Below are 21457 nucleotides of genomic sequence, written 5' to 3'. Positions count from 1 at the left end.
GGCTAGCCTCCATAGTGGCAGGAAGGCATGACATGTGAGCAGGAGCAGGAAGCTAACCGATAACATCTTTATCTGCACACAGGAAACAGAGTAAGCAGGAAGTTGGGCAAGTTCATAACCCTCACTTACCCTCTAGAAGTTTCCATTACCTTCCCAAACTGTACCACCAACTGGGGACCAAGTGTTCTAATAGATGAGCCTGTCGTGGATGGCTCTCATTCAGGCCCCACTCAGCAATTACTTTTTTGTTGGTGTTGCCTCAGTTGTTAGATTGTGAGGTTGGCAATGCTTTAGGTGGCATTTGTTTGTCCGCGGGTGTCATGATGCTCAAGCTGTCTGTCTTTCTTTCAGCCATCCACTGGGCCTTGCAGGCCTGATGTTTCAGAGTCACCTGAGTTGCGTCAGAAGTCACCATTGTTTCAGTTTGCTGAGGTAACGTTTGCATCCTATACTTAATTAATCAAGGAGTCATTTATAAAGGGAGCTTAAATTTGGGCTAATGACATCAAATGAAAGCAGTAAAGAACTCTACTCAGCTCATTTAATTATAAACGGGGACATATAATCAAAGCTTGTAAGAGATATGGGACTCCAGGGGCTTTTTGTTTGATTGGTTTTGAGATAGTGTCCTTATAGCCAGGCTGGTACCAAACTTAAGATTCTGCCTCAATTTGCCATCTGCAGGGATTACAGACATTCACTGCTTTGTGCCGTTCTAGAGATGTTAATTGAGAAATAGATACATGTTTATAGAAGCTTGTTAAGTCATACTAATTATTATTATGATTAAACTAGAATTATTATTAAATCATACAACATTTTGATTGAAAATCCAAAGACTGAATAAACTCAGGACTGTTACCTATATATTCTTTGTTTTTTCTTTTTACCTATAGTTGCCTCTTTTCTAACATTGGTTTTTATTAAATTTTTTTAAATTCATCTATTTATTTTACATACTGGCCACAGCCTCACCCCCCATCCTTCCCTCCCAGCCCCTCTCCCCCATTACACCCTCCAAGCCCCTCTTCTGTCTCTATCTAGGAAAGGGCAGATCTCCTATGAGTTTCAATAAAACATGGCGTATCAAGTTGCAGTAAGACTAAGCACCTCCCCATGTATTAAGGCTGGATGAGTTGACCCAGTATAAGTGGTAGAGTCCCAAAAGCCATTAAAAGAGTTGGAGATAGCCCCTGTTCCCACTGTTAGGAGTCCTATAAAAGGATCAAGCTACACAACTGTAACGTATATGCAGAGGACCTAGTTCCGTCTCATGCAGGCTCACTTGTCGGTTTAGTCTCTGTTACCCCCTTTGAGCCCAGGCTAGTTGATTGTGTGAGCCTTCCCTTGGTGTCCTTGACTCCTCTGGCTCCTACACTCCTTTCCCCTCCTCCTCCACAGGATTCCTGAGCTCCGCCTAATGTTTGGCAGTGGGTCTCTGCATCTGCCTCCATCAGTTGCTGGATGACTCCTCTCTGATGACAGTTGGGTCAGGCACCAGTCGGGTTACAGGAGACAGCCATTCTAACTTGATATTGTAGCATGAAGTTTGCCATTGCCAGAGTGTTACATCACAGGACAGAACTCTTAGTTCAATGTCAGTGTCAAAAGCAGAGATTGAAACCCCTTCTGAAAATACCTCAGTTAATCCTAGAACTCAATATGAACTCTCATCTCCTCCCCCACCCCCAATCTTTAAGCCACCTATTCTTTCCTTGATCATTTAAATTTTCTTCTCCTTGTCCTACCACAGTTTGGTACAGGACAATCATACTTTTTAGATGTCTCTTTGTTTGCATTGGCACCTCCTGCCAGTCCTTTGAGAATATTTACAATATTCCTAGCTGCTTTGCTTATATCACCAGAATGTTATATATTTGTTCATGGTATATATCTGTCTCTTTCTGTCTTTGACTGAGGGCTGGAATGAGTTTGGGTTGATTTGAATATTGATTTCTGTGAGGACTAAATATAATCGAGAATTCATGCTGTGGTCCCTTTTCAGCAGTTAGAGATATGTTAATTGAGACTTCAAGCAGATATGCTTGTGAGTGATCCCTGAAGCCCTAATGATAGAATGAACTCTATAGTTTTATTGGAAACTTTGTACATATCACAGTGTGTACATGTTGAGGCCTCTGTAGCATATATGAGTTTCCAAAGAGATCTGTAACAGTATTGCTTTTATATGAAAGGTCTTGATATTTCTTAGGAGACCCTATTTGTGTCACCAACTGAAATACTTTATGTCAGCATTTATTTATGAGTATCCTTCTGTTTAGAACTCACTAAATGCTTTTCAAAAAAAGACAGATGGATTTTAATAGTGGTTCTGTTTGGTTTACTATCTGATTTAATTCCTGAAGAACTATATTATGGGTTAGGTTTGCCTTTTATATGAATTGTTCATTTTTTTCTTAACTTTTATGGATGGCTAGTGGGAATAAGAAGTATTATTGGAAGTAAATTCTACTAGCTTCATAATTCCCAAGACCTGAGGTAAATCCTTGCAACTTTGTATTTGTAGTTTATCATACTTGCACAGTGTGTTACCGGGGACTGAGAATTGGTGGCTAAACCAAGGAAAGTTACTCAATTTCAGCCTGGAATGTCTTCAGATCCCTTAGTTCAATTTTTTCCTTTTATGATGGTTTGTTTCTGTCTAGCTGATATTTATTTTTAAATAGCTTATATAATTCAAAACATGTGATAGCTTTAAATTCTTCCTAGTGGCTTCAGTAGTAAATAGTATTGATGATCAGGCAACCTTTATATTAATTTTGTTTCTTCCCTGATATCACTTTTGATTCTGTGCTGTCATATGACCACAATGTTTTCTAACTTTTCTAAAAGTCACTTTATGGTTGTAGAATAGGGATCAGGGTACATTAGTAAGTACTTACGGCTTAGTAAGTACTCTGTGGTGATTGAACACAGTCTACTATGTTCTCTTTGAGGTATACAAGTGGGCTGAAATGATAATACCCAAAGCTCCTGCTCACTTCCGCTCACTTTCATCCTGCTATGTAACTGAACTTTGTCCACTCAGAAGCAAAAATTAATAACGGAATTACTCTTAAAAAATTCTTGGAAGTATTTTATTCTGGCCCTCAGAACAGTTTGAGGGTATTGCTGTTACTCAGTGAAAACAAAACAACATATGGTATTGCAGAATTGTCTATGCACTGTTAGACACTGACGTGTGTATATGTTTTGTGTGATGAGAGACTACAGGTGTCACAACAGAAGGAAGGGGGGGGAGTGGCCCAGCCTGCTGCATAAGCATGAGAACTAAGCATGAGTACTCCTCAACAGTGGGGAGACATGGACAGGAAAATCCATGGTTTTTCCAACCAGCCAGTCTCCATGAAACGGGACGTTTCAGGTTCAGCTGTAGACATTTTAAAAAAGAACGTGGAGGAGAGTGATTGAGGAAGACAACCAGCGTCAACCTTTGCTCCCTACATTCATGTGCACATTGCATGTCCACACACACAAACGCTTTTGTATTGAAACAGTTGTGCTCCCATCTATGCCAGACAATACATTTGTAGGCTTATTTGTTTCATATTATATTCATATTATCATCATAATTCTATAAAATAGACACTATCACCATCATTAATATACAGTTGGAAAAAAATAAGTCTTGTCTTGAGAAGTTTAACTGAGGTCATATACCTGCTAAGTAGAGATGAGATTAAAACCCGGATACCCAGACCCCACTTCCATGTACTTCTTCCATACTGTTTGAGAGATGCCTCTACACAAAAAGCAGTTTGGAGAGTGTAGGGAAGAGTATGGCTGTATCTACTTACAGCTTCGCACTTTTAATACTGTTTTTTCCTACTTTTTGCAGGGAAGTGGGTTTCAAGTCCATTTTTCTGTTGTAGCCCTGGCTGTTCTGGAACTCACTCTGTAGACCAGGCTGGCCTCGAACTTAGAGATCCTCTTGCCACTGTCTCCTTAGTGCTGCGATTAAAGGCATGTACCACCACACCTGGCTTTAGTACTATGTTTTTAAAAATTTCATTGAAATAAAGAAATTCATCTGATTCTGTTTAATGCTGCTGCTTGATATATACCAGGTAGTTTTATAAGGTTCATCTTTTGAAGTGAGCCAGACTCTTTGTTCTTTACAACCATCGTCTTCCTTTATCATTTGGTACTGATCTTTCCAGAGGGATTTAGAATGGCGACCCCCTTCTGAATCCACATGGAAATACATGGCAGAGGCTAGCAGTTTGATGTAGTAACACTCATTAAACATTGAACATGTCTTGTTTCCTTTTAGATATCTTCAAGGACATCCCAACCTGATGGTCCTTCAAAACAGTGTCAAGCATCAGCTTTGTTTCAGTTTGCAGAGGTAAAGCCTTCGTTTCTTCATGCCAGTTAGGTTCAGAAATCATGTTCATCTTAAGAAATGCTAAAAAGGAACCCTAATAATTTATGTTGCACTTTAGAGTACATTTGCAGCAGGTATTCACTAGTGATTCATTTATTTCATTTTACCTTCTTAATTTACTTCAGTCTTTAAAGAAAAAAAAAAACAGCAACAACAAAACAACCTGCTGTCAACATGAGTGCCACAGGATTCCAGTTGTGTTTCTAGTAGTAAATTAGATGCTGTAATTGATGAATAACTTTCTGAAAGCAAATATAGTGTTGAGTATTACCTGTTAAGTTGTCACTATGTAGCTTTCCACCAGATGTAGCTGCAGCCAGTATTTTATCAGAGTCTAATCCTTGCCTCTGCTCAGGTCAATTTGTGCAGGATCTCCAGTTTTGTCGGCTTGTCATCCAGATAGCATGCACCAAACAGTATTTTTTGGCTGTTGTGCCTGGTTTACCACAACCCTGTGTTCATCCCTAAAGAGCTCTGTGACAAATAGTAAGATGGACACAGATCATGAAAAAAACATCGCCTGCTTTAGGTCCTTGTGCTTTTCATTCCAAGAAAACTGCATATCAGAATCTAAGTAATGTCTTATAGAATCGAGAGAAAATGACAGGCAAGACTGTTCTGTTTAATATTGATGCATTGAATCACCGATTCATTTGAGTATGGAGTGCTGCGTATGAGAAATGTAAAATGATATCCTTTTGGCAAGGGAAAACCTAGCGTTTCACTTTGAAAATGAGAAAAAAATTACTTTCGACTCTTACACTAAGGAAAAAAAATGCTTCTTGGGACCCTTCTGAGACTCATAGCACCAGCTGCTCTGCTTATGTCAGGCGACTCTGCTATAGTAGTTATTTTAGTTGCTGATAACTAATATATAAAACTAAGAGCAAAATATTATTTCATGAAGAACAATTTGCTAGATGCATCTGAGCACATTAATATTTCATTATAATTTTCCATTCTGATAAGCAGACTGTTGTTTTCATTGTCTGGGGGAAATAGTTTTGTTTAATATTATTTCCTCATTCTTTTCCAGTTATTGATGCCCATTTATTGCTGCTAAATATTTTTCAAAAGTTAAAAAGAATGCTGGTGTGTTGAGTGAATTTATTTTTAGTGTTGGTATCTAAGCCATTCCCATTCAGTTTTTCTGAAGCATTTCATACAAGATATAATTTATTTGCTATATATTCTGCCGGATTAAAGTCTTTACCCTGTAGCATGAATTTGAAGGGTATGGTGGCCCAGCTTTGATATACCTGATATTTATATATTAATTACCCATTTAATATGAAATGTCAGTGTAGAATATCTTGACCAAATGTGTGTGTACCTAACAGCATGATTAAATGGTACTTAAAAGATGCCATCATCAGATTCATTAGCAGCCACTGAAGACCTGGGTCAGTGCTGAAGGACCAAATTGATGGTATAAGGGCTGCTGTCCTGTGATTCTGAAGAATGAGATCAGTGAATCTCCTAAAGGAAGTAATTTGTGCTCAGTGCACTCCCCCATCAAATGACCAGATTTGGTCTCTGCCTTTCAGTTGTACTGCTTCCCCGCCCCACCCCCCAATAGGGACAAAAAAGTTACTAGACAGTCTTCAGGGAAGCATCCCTAGAGATCACACTGCTGCGTAGCAGCATTTGTCCCTAAAGTCTTTTGGTTGACACAAAGCATCTCTGGGATTTGAGGAATCTTAGGATTGTTAATTTGAAAATTTAGCAGGAGCTGTTCCAGGGGATTGTAGCAAAAGTCATGCATGATGGATAAACCAGCCTGGATAATGTGAACAAACACAACTTCTGCTATACCCAAAAATCTGATTCAGTCTTCCTCCCTCTTCAAGCCCTAGGGGACTTCTTATATTTTGCATAAGATGGTAATATAAGCCATTTTAATTTCTGAGCAAATTAAAGTGTGGCACTTGGGGTTATTTAACAGTATGCACTACATCTGCTTTCCATAAGAGAAGTCTGTGCTTATCTAGAGATTCATAACTTGTCTAGTCCTTCTCCTTGTGATGGATGAGAACACTAAGTTTCAATCTAGTTTTTACCATCTGACCATCCTGTCAGCCCAATTGTAGGCCGGCTTACATAAGGCTAAACAAGAGTTAACTAAATGAACTAATAAAAGTTGTCTGCTGAAATCTATGATGAACATATATATTGTAGTAGAAATAGAGTAGTCCGTAATCACTGTGATGATATATCCCCTTGTTTTTATAATTATTTCACAAAATAACATCATCTTTTATTGTCCTAATTAGTCCACAGCAAAGGTTTTCACACTTTAAAAAGTCTGTGTCTCCCATAAGGCTTGTTCAAACACAGAAAGATTCCTAGGCTCTACTGCTAGGACTTCTGATTGACACAGACTGAGAACTTCCATCTGCAGCAAGATTCTTTTTCAGGAATCACACCTTAAGGCTACTGTTCTCCAGTTGCTGCTGACTTACAGCGTATTATTGTTATTGTTAGTGAACTTTCTCATCCATTGTTCTCATGAAGGAAAGGTAGAAACAGAGGAAGGGCATAAGAGTTTGATTGAAAATTACCATTTATACCCCCATCTATGTTCTGAGGGATTCTCGGTCCTATCATTACCTACTTACGAAGGGAGTCCGTGTTTATGTATTTAGGAAACATTTAACTCTGTAAAAGTGTTTGGTTTTGGAATATTTATAAGATAGACACATGAAATATTCCTAGAAAGCATTCCTGCTAATTTCATTTATAAGCTCTTCAGAGGCATTTGGCTATATGTTCTCTTAGAAATGGGTTATTTATTGTGAAGTGTAATTATCAAAGAAAGCACAATTGTTAAAGACTCTGGCCATTTTCTTAGGTTGAAAATGGTTTTTGTTTTTCTTTTTTTAGCAAGTCCTGGGTTTCTGCATTGAAAGCTAAGGAGGACTCCTCCTCCCGCCCCCCTTTTAACCAAGTCTGACCATCTTAAAGCCTGTTGAAATTAACCTTCAGTGAAAGGCTCAGTAAAGCACTTCTTTTTTTTTTTGTTTGGTTTTTCGAGACAGGGTTTCTCTGTGTAGCTTTGCGCCTTTCCTGGGACTCACTTGGTAGCCCAGGCTGGCCTCGAACTCACAGAGATCCGCCTGCCTCTGCCTCCCGAGTGCTGAGATTAAAGGCGTGCGCCACCACCGCCCGGCTAGCACTTCTTTTTTTAATAGGTTCCTTGTGAATGTTTATATTAAAGAAGAAAAATAATATCCCTGCTTTATAAGATCTAGAAAGAAATACAGTGTAAAGATTGCCTGCCCCCATGTCAGTCAGCCTCCTCTTCCATTTTGATACTCATATTTCATCTAGATTCAGCTTAACCCATCCAGTGTGCTATCACTCTGTGATTCTTAGCTCTGATGTACTCAGTTGGTCAAAATGAATTCCCTATCTGCATTGTTGTTGTTCAAAGGTAAAGTGCCACATCACTCACTTTAGATCTAGGTCTGGAAGACCAATGCCTGAATATCATGCCAGAAGGGAGCTATTGTTTTCTATTATTTAATAGGTCTAAAAGCCATGGACAATGCACACATTATCTGTCTGATATGTGACTGGCTCTTAAATCCAGTGTGTATCTTTGCATTGAAAAATAGCATACTTACTAAAAAGACACAGCTAATCTATATGATTTAGACAAATAGATTTGGACATTAGGTCTTTCCTTAGAAGATATTTACCCTGCCAGTATAAGTAGAATCATAATCATACCAAATCTAAGATATTGTCACAATAGGATATAAGCAATAGGTACAAATTTAGAGCATTCATTTTCATGATGGGATACTTAATATGTTACTTACTATTGCATTCCATAAAAACACTGTAAACTTCACTACAACTAACCACAGGACATACTATGTGTTTTTTTGGAGGCATTAATATTTCTTTTAAAGTAAGCAGTACCAGCTATTCTCATCCATTTTTTAAAATTTATTTGTGCAATAGTTATCATTCATTTTCTTCAAGACTAGTGTCTATAATGCCTTATAATTACAAAATATTTCACCATCACCTAATTTGACTCTCATCTTACCACCTATTTCCCTTGTATACTCATGCACCTCAAGGAAACACAAAATGAGGACTTTAACATCCAGAGTGATCATTTTTCTTAGCATATTTTTCTATATCCCAGATACTATTTCACCTACTTACTATTACCTCCTCTTACTAACCTTTATGAATAGATACTGTTTATCTGAATTATATAATAGTCAAAACAACAGAGTTACCAGATTGGCAAACACCGTATAGATTGAGGAAAATAAAATTCACAACCATGAGCATAGTATACAATACTCTCCACCTACCAGTGTAGCAGTCACACACTGATGGGTCGGAAGCAGCATTTAGGCTAGTCATTGGAAAACAGACATTGATGATATTGTTCTTACTTAAAGGGAAACATGTCCCTTACATTGAAAATTTTTAGCAAGAGTGAACAGTAACAAAATGACAGATTAACAATATATGACTTATTCTTGAAGTCAAAGTCATCATCACAGATAAAATTACAAAAGAAAATATGTAACATAAAAAGGGAAGTGGTCCCTAGAAGAAAACTCTAAGAGAAACTAGTATTTATAGGATCACTGTAGAAAGAAGCCAGCAGAGATTAGCAAAGAATGGCCTTAGAGGCCAGTCTCCAGGAATCGAAGCCCAGAAAGGAGTTGGCCAACAGAGAGATCAGCATGTCAATGTGGTAGAGAAATCTAGATAAAGGCTGAGCTATCTAAATTATCATATGTCCAGTCTTCTCCCAACCTCTGAAAAAATACCCACCCTTCCCCACCCTTCTCCAACCCAAAAAATACTTGAGTATTTTAAAAGACATGCTCAGGGAGCATAGTAAATCATTCCATGAAATTTTGTCAGAATTTGGAAACATGAACCTCTCACACACTTGCATTTTTAGAAATCAGGCTTTTTAGCTACCTTGAATATTTTAGATATTGTCTTGTGGCTGTGAATAGGTGAATATCTGAGAGATTTTTTTTTTTAAAAAAAAGGAAGCTGTCCTAATGTGTAAGAAACCACCTCAAGTCGATTACTTTGTAGTTCATTGGCAGAGGGCAGGGAGTCTCTTGATGTGACCTATATATACTGCATGAGGCAACAGATGCAGTAGAGATGAAGTATAGTCAAGTGACAGAAGCTGTGGAACAAAAAGAACAGCAGAGGGAGCTGATGGAAGAAGTACCGAGATGGGCCTGGGTAGTGTAGCCCAGCCCAGCCCAGCATACTGTCTCTTGGTAGTTCTTGCTCATGCAACAAAGTTGGTAGTCTCTAAATTATGAAATTTAATAAATTGTATCCTCAGACATTTCATCTCTAAACTGTTCAGTTTCATTGAGTAACCAGTTTTTGGAATGGCACTAAAAGTTTTTATATTTGTTAGTGATGACGATAAATCATAAGTGTTGATTGTTGTGCCATCTATGGTGATGAGCTATTGGCCTCGGAACCCTGCTGGTCCCCAATATGAAATCTCATCTGTGCAGTATAATACTGGGCAAGCTTTCTTGTATTTTAAAGGTAAAATAAATGAGGCTCAGAGTCCCGATTATTTACTTAAATCTACATAGCAGAAAATAATGAAGGCATGTCTGGCTGGCTCAGAAGCCATGACTCCTACATTATATAACCTTGGTTCAAGGGACTGACATTTACATTCAGTGTTTCATTCCTTAAGTTACTAAAAGTCCCTGATAATAGTATGTTTGCTTTTTCTTAGTCTAATGATAGACCAATTAAATCCAACTTGTCTAGAAATAGTTAAGTGATAGACATCAGTGAAAACTTGCCTAGTGGAAAATATTCCAAACTCAAGAAAGAGTGGGATCCTTAAGTTATCGTCAATAGAATAGCATGTGATTGCAGTGAATTTACTAAAACTGTAGCATCTAGGAAGAAAAAAAAATCCTCCTAAATTCCTTAGCTAAACTTTAAAAAAAAAATAGCCCAACATATTAAATAAGTGTTTCTATGAAGGGCTCTTATTCCATGGGTATTCTAGAGAGAATTCCTTCTACCATTGAGCACCCACCACACAATTTACCCCTGAGTTGACACACCTTAGAATGGCCTGTGGGGTCACTGTAAGTTCCTGGGCTGGATTGCTTCCTAAACCAAACTGAGAAACTGTATATAGACAGTTAAGATGTATAAGAAAGAACTCAGAATCATAGAAATGAAGGATGCTTAGGCCATAGCTACCTGCTCCCATGGTGACTTCTCCAGGGGAAGAATGCTGTGTTCATGTCCTGAGTAGATCTCTTTTTCAACTCTTAATGAGGCTAAAATTTAAAAATGAAGCTTTTATATGAAAATAAGAGTAGTGTTGTTCATTCCTAATATTGCTCAGACACTACTTAGGCAGATTTGCAAAAAAGTATATAGTCAGTATAATGCCATGCATGCTGATGCAACCCACATAGTGCAGGCAGATTCCTAACTGTACCCTGTAGGTGTGAAGTCCATTAGTCTTTGAGTGTAGTGTATGCATAGTCTCACAAAGACAGTCAGTATTTTATATAAAATGCTTACCTTCCTCTAGCTCCTGTCATGTTACCTACCACATAAGGAGTTCTTTCCACAGAGAACCCAAATATTTCCTTTAAAATTAATTGGTCGGTAAATGCAAAAATCATTCTATATATCTTTCTACTCAGCCAATTGATGAGTTAGTTCTTAAGTAGAAATCAATATGCATATCATGCTAATATTAAATTTAGAATTGGGAATATGAAGGATAATATTCTTGTCATTATATGGCCATCAAAGTGGCACCTATATTTGAGCAGCTCAAAAGCTTCTCAAAATGATCTGGTTAAAGCAGTTAGGAGTTGGAGTAGTGTTAGTCCTACAAACTTAAGGAAATTCTTAAGAGGCTGGAGCGATAGCTCAGAGGTTAAGAGCACTGGCTGCTCTTCCAAAGGTCCTGAGTTCAATTCCCAGCAACCACATGGTGGCTCACAACCGTCTGTAATGAGATCTGGTGCCCTCTTCTGGCATTCAGGCAATGCAGGCGGAAATGAAAAAAAGAAAATAAAATTCCCAAGTATGTAGGTAGAAAGCTAAGATTCTGGCATTAAGATTAATACTATTTATGTGAATCATTTTCTTTGTAGATCTCTTCAAGTACTTCACAGTTGGGTGGTGCTGAGCCCGTGAAACGCTGTGGGAATTCTGCACTCTTTCAACTGGCAGAGGTAAGTCATAAGAAGTTAAGGTCTGCAGGCGTGGAAATCACAAACTAATGACGATAGTGTTTCTTAAACTGTGCTGTCTCACCCATGACCAGAAATACGCTGTATCTAGTTTCTAATAGTGAAGACTACCTTTCACCTTACAATAGGGGGTTTTGCTAGTAAAAGTCATTAAGCACTGAAAAAGATTACCCAGGGATATCACAAAAAACAGTTTCACAGGAAATATTTTTAATAAGACCAGTTTTGTCTCTCTTGGGTTAGTAAGTTTAAGATTAGTAAGTAGGATTAAGTCCAGCCTGAGTTCCAAAAATAGCTTGTTACTTTTTCTGTCTTTGATTTTCTTAAACCACTTCTAAATCTCTAAAATGCACCACTTTTAGTCAGAGTGATTTGTGTGTGTGCAGGAAACATTCAGATGACATATTCCAATATCTGGCTTTAGAGTATCACTCACACATTTGACGTGACATGCTACTATTACTCTACTGGCAAAGGAAAAACTATGCAGAAGTTGCCATAAATTGTAGCATTTCTATCATGCTGCAAACCACTCTGCGTAAAGGGAACATGTGGGAGGATTTCATCAACACCAGGATCCTCTCAATTGGATGATGAAGGGATGATGAGAAACTCTGATACTAAATGTTTTCTTCTCTCTCTTTCCTTCTTGAGCTCCCTCTGAGTTCTTTAGTGAGTGGCCTGGTTCTTTTATAAATTCTTGTTCATTTACTGAGCTTAATGAGATCATCTATCGTTTTTTATCATAAAAATCTGAGAGTTTAAAATCTTTAAGTTGGTACCTTTAAATTAGGCTTTTAAAAACGCCAAGCCAGGTACAAATTAGGAATGCAAGGCCCTGAAACGGTATCACATACAAAGACTAGAACAAACTAGCCCATTGTATCGGATGCCAAGCTTGACATGGTTCTTACGTAAAACAAATCCAGACCCAAAGAGAGGACTGTGAAGAAACACTGAGGAAAACTCGGAAGACAGCAGGGACTGGTTGTGAGAGGGAGTTAGTAAAGGTCCCCTTCAAATGTAGCCAAGAAAGAGAGCGCCTCTGGAGGTAACCTTGCAAATGGATCTCAGTAAGCAGAGAGACAGACTGTGAGGTCATGGAGTTTCTAGGCTCTAGATTGTCAAAACAACTTATTTGAAATGGCTTTTTTTTAAATAATATGAATGTATGGGCCATCTGCTTTTTCTAGTTGTATAATTTCTCTCTGTGTACACACATGTATAAAACTATAAAGTATTAAACAACACCAAAATATAAAACAAACCAACTTTCCATATAGCATTTATCTTTATTAAGCCATTTTTGATGGTAACATATGAACCTCTGAGATGCTTCACTGTGCAGTGTTGCTTCAGAGAGAGGAATCTACTTTGTCATTTTCTTTCAGTCATGAGAAGGATTTCTTATTAAATCAAAGCTCATTAGAAAAAAGCATTCTTCTAATTTGTAGGGATGCATCCCAAATATGAAACAGATGCTGTGGCTTAACAGATGCTTGGATGCTGGTGTCATAATTTAAAGGAGTAAAATTATCAAAATATGCCTATTTCAGTTACAGAAAATCAATTTAGCAACCTTTGAGTAAAAATATGTGCTTCTGATGAAACTGGGTTGCTGAGAAATCATTTGCCAAGATCTTTATTATTATTTGTGCCACTTGAATCTGATGCCACAACATGAAGTGTGTTTTAGAAGAACATTCCAGTTGCTAAGTAAGCATCAAATGCACAGTAGATGAGCCAGCATGGCCAGTGATCACCAGTAGATTAATGTTTTCTTTAATTTTGTCCCATTTGTAATTCGTAGTCTTTTTTTTTTCTTCAACAAATAATGTATCATCATTTCTGGTACCTCTGAAAAGTAAATATAGAGACAGATTTAAACTTAACCTTCCAAAGGGAAAACTGTCAAGAAAGTAGTTCGGATTTAGGCTGGACCCTTCTCCTTCGACTGCCTCCTATACCTTGACAGGCCTGTCTCTCATCACCCCTCTATTCCCAAATCATCCTGGCGAGTGATATGTGCAACACTGGGGCTTTTTTCTCTCCTGAAGATAGAAGTCTTCTCCATTCTTTACCCACTGTGTCAGGAAAAGTGAAGTTAGCTCTACTGGTACAGATCAAGGAGAAACATGCAAGCAGTGTATTCTTACGGCTTGGTGAGAAACAAGAAATGCTTTAGGTGTAAATGTTTTGTGACATGCGTTACTTATCTGACCAAGCACAAACCAAACAAGGGAGCTGGCAGCAGGGAGACGTGGAGTGGCTTTCACTGTTCTTAGTTTTGACATTGGAACCCAAGGGTAAAGTAAATAAATAGAAAGTAGATTAGTTGGTTGAGCAGGAGGCTACCTGGCAGACCTGGCGCGGTCACATCAGAGAAAATATGATGGAGCTGCCTTTGTTCAAGATGCTCTCAAGTACTGCAAGAGGCAGAAGTGACATTTACCTGGATTGTACCCATAGAGCTGTCTTGATCAAAATACTTACCACTGTGGATTTAAAACAAACAAACAAACAAAAAAACAAAATAAAACAAAACAAAAATCTTGAGTGTTTCCCTCCCTGACACCTATAAGATCCATTCCAGCCCTGAGGCCATATCCCTTCTGATCACTGACACGCCTATCTGTTCAGTATTTTAAATATCACCCTGTCTGGGGCATTCGTTAAGAAAGTCCTTGAGACATATCAGCAACAACTGAATAAAAGATATTAGTTATTCTGACACTGCAGCAGAACACTTGAGAGGAGCAATTTAGAAGGTTTATTTTGTCTTGAAGGAGCAGGTATGGGAGATGTCAGCCTGTCTTGTTACTGGATGAGAGGAAGGCTAGGTTATAACCTCATGGCCCAGCCTCCAACCTACTACCTCCAGCCAGACCCTACCTCCTGTGCATTCTGTAACCCGATACAGTTCCACATGCAGACCACAACAGGCAGTTCTACCTCTGCCATCTATCTCGAAAACTAAGGACCAGAAAAAAGGCTCAGCTAAGCACAGCTCCTTCTATAGCTGTATTCCTTGGGCCAGAATGGAAAGAGAAATGAGTGAGCAGATCTCCCAAAGTTAAGGTTATTGCTTACAAGAAATACCATCTTGGACCTGGGTAGACATCCCTGCCACCAAGTTTAATAACCTGAAGTCAGTTCCCAAACCCACATAATGGAAAAAGAGTCCCTACTCCTACAAATTGTACACACAGAGACACAATAATAATTAATGTAATAAAAATTCTAAGACATAGAATTTTATATGTGTGTTTATTGCCATACTCTGTACCTACCTCAGCAGCCAAAAATAATGTGGGATGTTAGCAGGAGGCAGAGCTTTGGATTCTCTTGCCCTGTCAGTTTGGGTTTTAAAAGGACGCCTCCCCAGGTGAAGGCCCTGATTGGAACATATGATTGACGTATGTAGATATTTTTGTATGTGGGGTGGCACATGTTCATAGGTGTGCAATACACATATGAACACATGGGTGTGGAGGCCAGAAGACACCTCAGTTTTTATTCCTCTTCAAGCCCATTCTGCCTTGTTTTCTGAGACATGTTCTCTCACTAGGACCCCTAGCTCTCTGCTTAAGGTCTCCCAGCTCTGGGATTACAAGTGAACCACCTCACCTGGTCTTTTACATAGGCTCTGGCGATCAAGCTTAGGGCCTTGTGTCATCTACCGAACCCCATGGTGGGTAGCTTTTAATGTCTGAAAGTGACCTGGAAATCCTAGACTTGTTCCATATATTTTAAAGGGATCTATCCAGCCAGGAAGGGAGCTTTCTGCTGAGATCAGAAAATTGAGAACAACACAGTGCTCTTTGTTCAAGCCTCCACGAGGTTCATACTGTTCAGTTAATCAGTTCCTTATGCTGGCAAGTGCTAAAATGCATTGTTTCCAGTCATTTTGAGATTAATTAGGCTAATCATCTACAGAGCAGCTCAGCGACCTCCCTGGGATGACAGTTGGGCATGAGAGTTGCTGCAGTTGGGAGGATGCTCTGAGGAGAGTCAGAGATAGCTTTATCTGCATTTTTTTTTAAATTCTAGAATTAAATATCTGTAGCACCCACACTGTCTGGTTAACAAGCTGAACAATGTAATCACTAATTCTAACAGACAAGTGTGTTTCAGGGTTTCCTCCATGCCAGTAATAGTGAGGCTGCTGAAATTACCTATGTACACATTTAGTACAATGAGAACTAAAACCTGTAAGCCACCTAAGGTCAAGTATAGGAACACTTCACTTTCATATAAAGTTGGTTTCTTAGAAAGTGACAGAGGCTGAGCCTATATCTAAAATCACTTCCCTTTGTTCTGATAATTTTTCTGAAATTACTTCTACTAGTGAGTTTTGTTTAACTTAAAATAATGAGTGCTATTTATTATCTATTATGTGTTAAGCACAATTTGAGTACTTCATATGCATTAAATTAATTCTCACAATTCTGTTCTGAGGCAGGTACTATTATCATTCCTGTTTTTCATATTAGGAAACCAAAGAATGTAGAAGTTAGGCAAGTTTGCTTGGTACCTTGCTTAAGGTCATGTGGACAGTAAGAATCAGAGTCTAGGTAGGAACTTAGATCCTCTGTCTCCCTGGACTGTGCTCTGAAGGTGAACTTTTCTGTCTTCTTTAAGACAACTATAAAAATGCTGTCTAAGATGCTTGTTATACTCTTAAAGAAAACAGTTCACTCCTATCCATATATGCATGGTAACATGTTCAGGGATGCTATCAAAGAAATGGGTGGATGTGGTTCTGTAGATATGTGAGGGTTATTGGAAATTAGTGGTGTACAACACCAGTCCCCAAGGGGATTGCTCTTTAGTTGATGAAGATGATATTAAAAGAGAAGATAGGAAGGCAGAGAAGCACTCCATTATATTTTTCTTTACCTCAGTTTATCAACTTTGTTACATTTCTGTCAGAAGCTAAAGAAACATGGTGTTGTATTTCCCCCAGATAAACCTCATAGAAAATAGAAAAACTATTGGAAAAGTTGTCATTAACTATATTTATTAAATAAGGATATAGGCATTCTCCAAAACTTCAGCATCTTACTTTTTCATATATTCTTAATTGCTATAATGATGTATGCATCAAGTAAAAGGTAGGCAAAGGTAAATTTATTGTATTCTAAAAATCAAATCATTTATAAAATTGCACATAAAATGACAGGATTTATAAACAATATTGCAAAAACGTCGGTAACTCCATGAATAATCTTGCTTAGCTATTCTCCCTCCAACATTTTAACATTTCCCGATGATTAGAGGTACTTGACTGAAGTAGGACTGTATGTCAGTGTTCTGTGTGTGTGTCCTGAGTATCTGACCCTTCCAGCCACCTCTAGCCCAGAGCATAAAGCTGCAGATCTCAACCTAATTTCTAACTCTAAAACTTGAAATTTTACAAGGGACTTTTATTTAACGTTGCTGTGTTTCTTTTCTTTTGATTCAAGTCTCTAGTCATTTAAACACCTCCTAGAACTTTTCTTCTCACTCCAAATTGCACCAGTATATTTTGGGGGGAGCTGAAATATAGAAATGTTTTTAATAACTTCCGTTAACAACTTCAGTGAAGACATCAGATGGCCATATGGTACCACAACAACTCCCGCCCATCCAGAATCCACAATTTTCAAGGAAATAGTCAAGAAAATATTTAAATTATCAGTTCACATGGCCCAGTGTTTTCAACCAACCAAAGAGAAAATTGCTTAACTTGCCCAGGTTTCAGTACTCAGAGGTATATAGACCACTGTTCTGTGACTGTTTATCCTGCACGATGGAGAGTCTGATTTGCTTAGCAGCGATGCTGTTGTTGTTCTCAGGAACTGTTGACTGTGTGTTTTTAAGGTTAAAACACACACACACACACACACACACCCCATTCTGGTTTTAATTAATTACAGAAGAAATGCACATCTTAGAAAATGCTGCTAACTGCCACCTTAGAGTTGTATTTAAACTGTTTTGGCAGAGAGTAAGCCAGTACAAAATGATTGTAAATATACCTTGGCTGCAAAAACATTTGTACTAAAAAGCAGAGATTTGGAATTAAAACTGATTAGTGTCAATAGGTCTCTTTGCACACTGCCTTGTTTTTAACTTAGGGGACTCCTTTATAGTGTACAGTAACAGAAAAAGTCTAAGAGGGAGATGTTGTGCCCATCTTGAAGCTGCTTACTAAGGCTTAGGACCAGCCAAGAGAAGGCTGCTGTGGCATTTCTTCTAACAGTTTATTAGTTTCCACTCCCCATTTCATTGTCCTTTAAGGCAGAACAAGAATTGGATCAGTATCTGAACATTGGTTAAAAGAAATGCATTTATAGTGTGTCTCATTCAAAGATAAAAACTTAGCCGGGCGGTGGTGGCGCACGCCTTTAATCCCAGCACTCGGGAGGCAGAGCCAGGCGGATCTCTGTGAGTTCGAGGCCAGCCTGGGCTACCAAGTGAGTCCCAGGAAAGGCGCAAAGCTACACAGAGAAACCCTGTCTCGAAAAACCAAAAAAAAAAAAAAAAAAAAAAAAAAAAAAAAAAAAAAAGATAAAAACTTGATATAGCGTAAGTTTATTAATCTCTTGAAACCAGTCCTTCATAATAGACCCCAAGCCTAAATGTGCTCTTACCTGGACTAAGAAAGGCATCTCCCTGTACCCGGAAACATTAAGTACATCTCTTCACTGTGTATTGTAACCCCTTCAGAAGTAATACTTATTCTTAGCATTTTAAAGGGGACGATAACCTGTGCTTTGGTCCAATACGTTGTCTGTGAGGATCAGACTCAGTATTTCAGCTCTTCCTCTTCTTTGAGGAAGGAGTTACATTATCTCCAGCACATCACCTCCAGGCCTTTCTGCCTGTACAGAAATAAGGGACCACAATGTAGTTTCTGTTGGTAGAGGGAACTTTTAAATATCTGTGATTAATTTTCATATGTTCTCTTGGGATGTGTAACTAAGCACACTGTGATTGTCAATTGAGGCCTGGTAGTAGCGTGGTTATAATTAGCATTGTTTTTAGAGATTCATAAAATAACTTTTCCTAGTTTGAATCAGAATGCACTTTAGACTTTAATGAATTACTTAAGGACTAATGAGCATTCAGTTTAACACAGTTATCTGTTGAAAACCTTTAAACCTTTTCAAAGATATGAGCATATTCTTGGAGGAGAATACAAAGGTGAACAGAATGCATTCTATGCCCCTTGAGTTATAGCTGTTGAAAAATAGAGTAGGACCCCAGGGAACTGACAATAATTATCAAATATTTATGTCCTTCTTTGACTTAAAACATTAACATTTTAACTTCTTTGAATGCTGCCCTGGGAATTCCATCACTGGAAGGTGCCCTGATGATTTTCTGTTCTCACTTTTAAAGGAAGTTAATGCTCAATTTAAATTAATAATAGAAGGATGAATTGTCATTTACCATGTCAGGCACTATTTTAAGGCTTGATTAACAATCAGCTGTCTATTAAAGGCATCTTGACTAAATTAATAATAGTCATTAATTCTGTATTTCCCACAATGCAAGTTTGTTCTCTTGAGCTCAGATTGCTTTATGTTCTTTTTATGCCTGTTGTGTGACTGGCTACATGCATGTCCATGCATGTATGATGTACTTTGTATGAACATTCCTAAGCTCCACTGAATTGTGGATGCAAACACCCATAGTAGGTGTGAGTAGACATACTCCTACACAAAAGTAAAACTGGGCACTGGAGAAGCTCAGCAGCTAAGAACCAAGCTGCTCTTGTGAGGATCTGGCTTCATTTCCCAGCACCCATATGGTGACTCATACCATCTTTATAACTCCAGTTCTAGGGGACCCATCTCTGTGGGCACTAGGTACACATATTGTACACAGACATACATCCAGGTATACACATAAAGTAAAGATAAATAATTTTTTAAGTTACACTGATATTATATGACAAGACATTTCCTGGGGAAATGCAATACACACCTACTCACTCCAGATAGCAAGCCAGGACAGACCAAAGTGTGGATAGCAACAAAGTCCAACTTAGTGAACCAATGAGTTTATTGGGGTTTCTTAGAGGAATATGGGTGAGGGGTTACTTACAGGAGCAGAAATGACTCAAAGACAGTTGCATCACTAAAGCCCATCCTAAGGAAGGTGACAGCTCACAGACGCTGGGAACCTGGATCACGCTGCACAGCCTGCAGATAGTTCATCAGATTGGAGAATATCCTTTCCAGATGCCTCAGTTGGTCTAAACCTCTTCTAGGCAGCTGGTCTGGTCTCAGTCTTCTCTATAGCTTGTTTTGTCTGTGAGGGAGGGACCTAGTGAATCCCGTCAGTTTCAGGGCCTTCCTGAAGCTGTTTTGAGTTATTTACCTTCCGCCTTGAGGAGCTTCCTTGCAGAATGGAATGTTTCAATCTCAGAGGAAACTGCTACACAACAGCTAATCATAGTTACATATTTTTTTAGAGTTTTTCTGAAATTAAGATCTTCCTAAACCCAATTTTTATGTGTAGGGTTTTTTTCTCTGCCGCTAGAGAATTATTGAACCCTAGATTTAAAAATAAGAGCAAAGCAGATAGCCAATCAAGGCTGTGGCATACTGCTTGTGGTACTCATAAAAATGTCATTACTTCAAGTAATAGAAGCATCATTCATGATTCTAGCATATGTTTTCTGTGAACCAAGACTCCAGAAGAGTGTTAGCACAAAACATTGTCTTCACTCTGTTCTAGGCACTGTGAGTTCTGTACATTCCTAAGGCAAAAAATATTAACATCTATATATTATAGGTTAGGACCCTGAGGCACAGAGTTTAGGGGAATTCTGTAAATAATCTTACATAGTAGAGTCCCCTCCTCCATTAATAACCAATCTGACAAAGCCCATCTGTAATCCTGCAGTCTGGCCATGCACCTTGGAACTACCCCTTAATATCAAACTTGCTCAGCCCCAACAGGAGTCGTTACATCCATGTCTGTCCCCAGGTTCTGTTTCTATCACATGGAAATACCTAGTCTGATGAGGGAATAAATATTAAAAACAACAAGTAATGGAGTTGAGCAGGTTTTATATAATAGCCAGGAAATGTAAGTACTTCAATGGGAAATACAGTAGAATGAGGATGCGTCAGAATCAGATACATCTTTTAGACTGAAGGAAAACCGCGTTTCAGAAACAAACCAGCAAAGCCTAAAATGAAGTGAGACCCGAAGTACTGACAGCATTCAGTCTTTCACTCTTCTTCCTTCCCACTCTAGTGTTGTTATGTTATAGTTTATTTCTGCCCCTGTACATCTCCTTCCTGCTCCGCTCTTCCTCCTTCTGTATACAGACACACACAGTATATCCACAGTATGTAAAAGAAAGAAAAAAATTCTATTTTTTATGATTGATAATCTCTGAATATATTTATAAACTATATCCTATATTTTTATGCATGATAACCTCTGAACATATACTGTGACAGAATATAAACTGTGTGTAGCAAATAACAAAGGAGAAATAGAAAAGAATTATATCAACAGTTTAAAAGTACTCTAAAAAACAGTATGGAAATCAATGTGAGCTATGAATGCAAAAATTGGCAAAAAGAAAAAAACCCTATTTTTAATGTCTTGTAACTAAAGAAAGAAACTAGTTAGTCTAAATTAGAGGAAGTAAAGCTATCATAAAGATCCAGGAGAAAGTGAAACTACATAATTATTGTTTTGTGCCATTGTGAGGAGAGAGTAAGGAAAATGATGTTCAAACCAGAACATATATGTGAAGAAAGGCTAGTGTGTGATAACTCTGGAGCAA

The 21457-nt window shown here is 38.3% G+C and overlaps 1 protein-coding gene across 13 annotated transcripts in view; it reads left to right on the top strand.

Moving 5' to 3' along the window:
* The window catches only part of Bbx (BBX high mobility group box domain containing), a 247743-nt gene that overhangs the window by 186378 nt on the left and 39908 nt on the right, over positions 1-21457 (top strand). For all 13 annotated transcript variants that reach the window (XM_052740847.1, XM_052740857.1, XM_052740850.1 and 10 more), the window contains 3 exons: positions 352-432; positions 4295-4369; positions 11563-11643. In XM_052740847.1, the coding sequence (XP_052596807.1) occupies positions 352-432; positions 4295-4369; positions 11563-11643 (237 nt within the window). The remainder of the gene's footprint in view (positions 1-351; positions 433-4294; positions 4370-11562; positions 11644-21457) is intronic.

The sequence above is a fragment of the Peromyscus californicus genome, unplaced genomic scaffold (genome assembly GCF_007827085.1).
Source record: "Peromyscus californicus insignis strain IS unplaced genomic scaffold, ASM782708v3 Scaffold_16__1_contigs__length_79575227, whole genome shotgun sequence".
NCBI lineage: Eukaryota > Metazoa > Chordata > Mammalia > Rodentia > Cricetidae > Peromyscus > Peromyscus californicus.
Note: the sequence above shows the minus strand (reverse complement) of the source record. Positions and strands in the feature narration are given on the sequence as shown.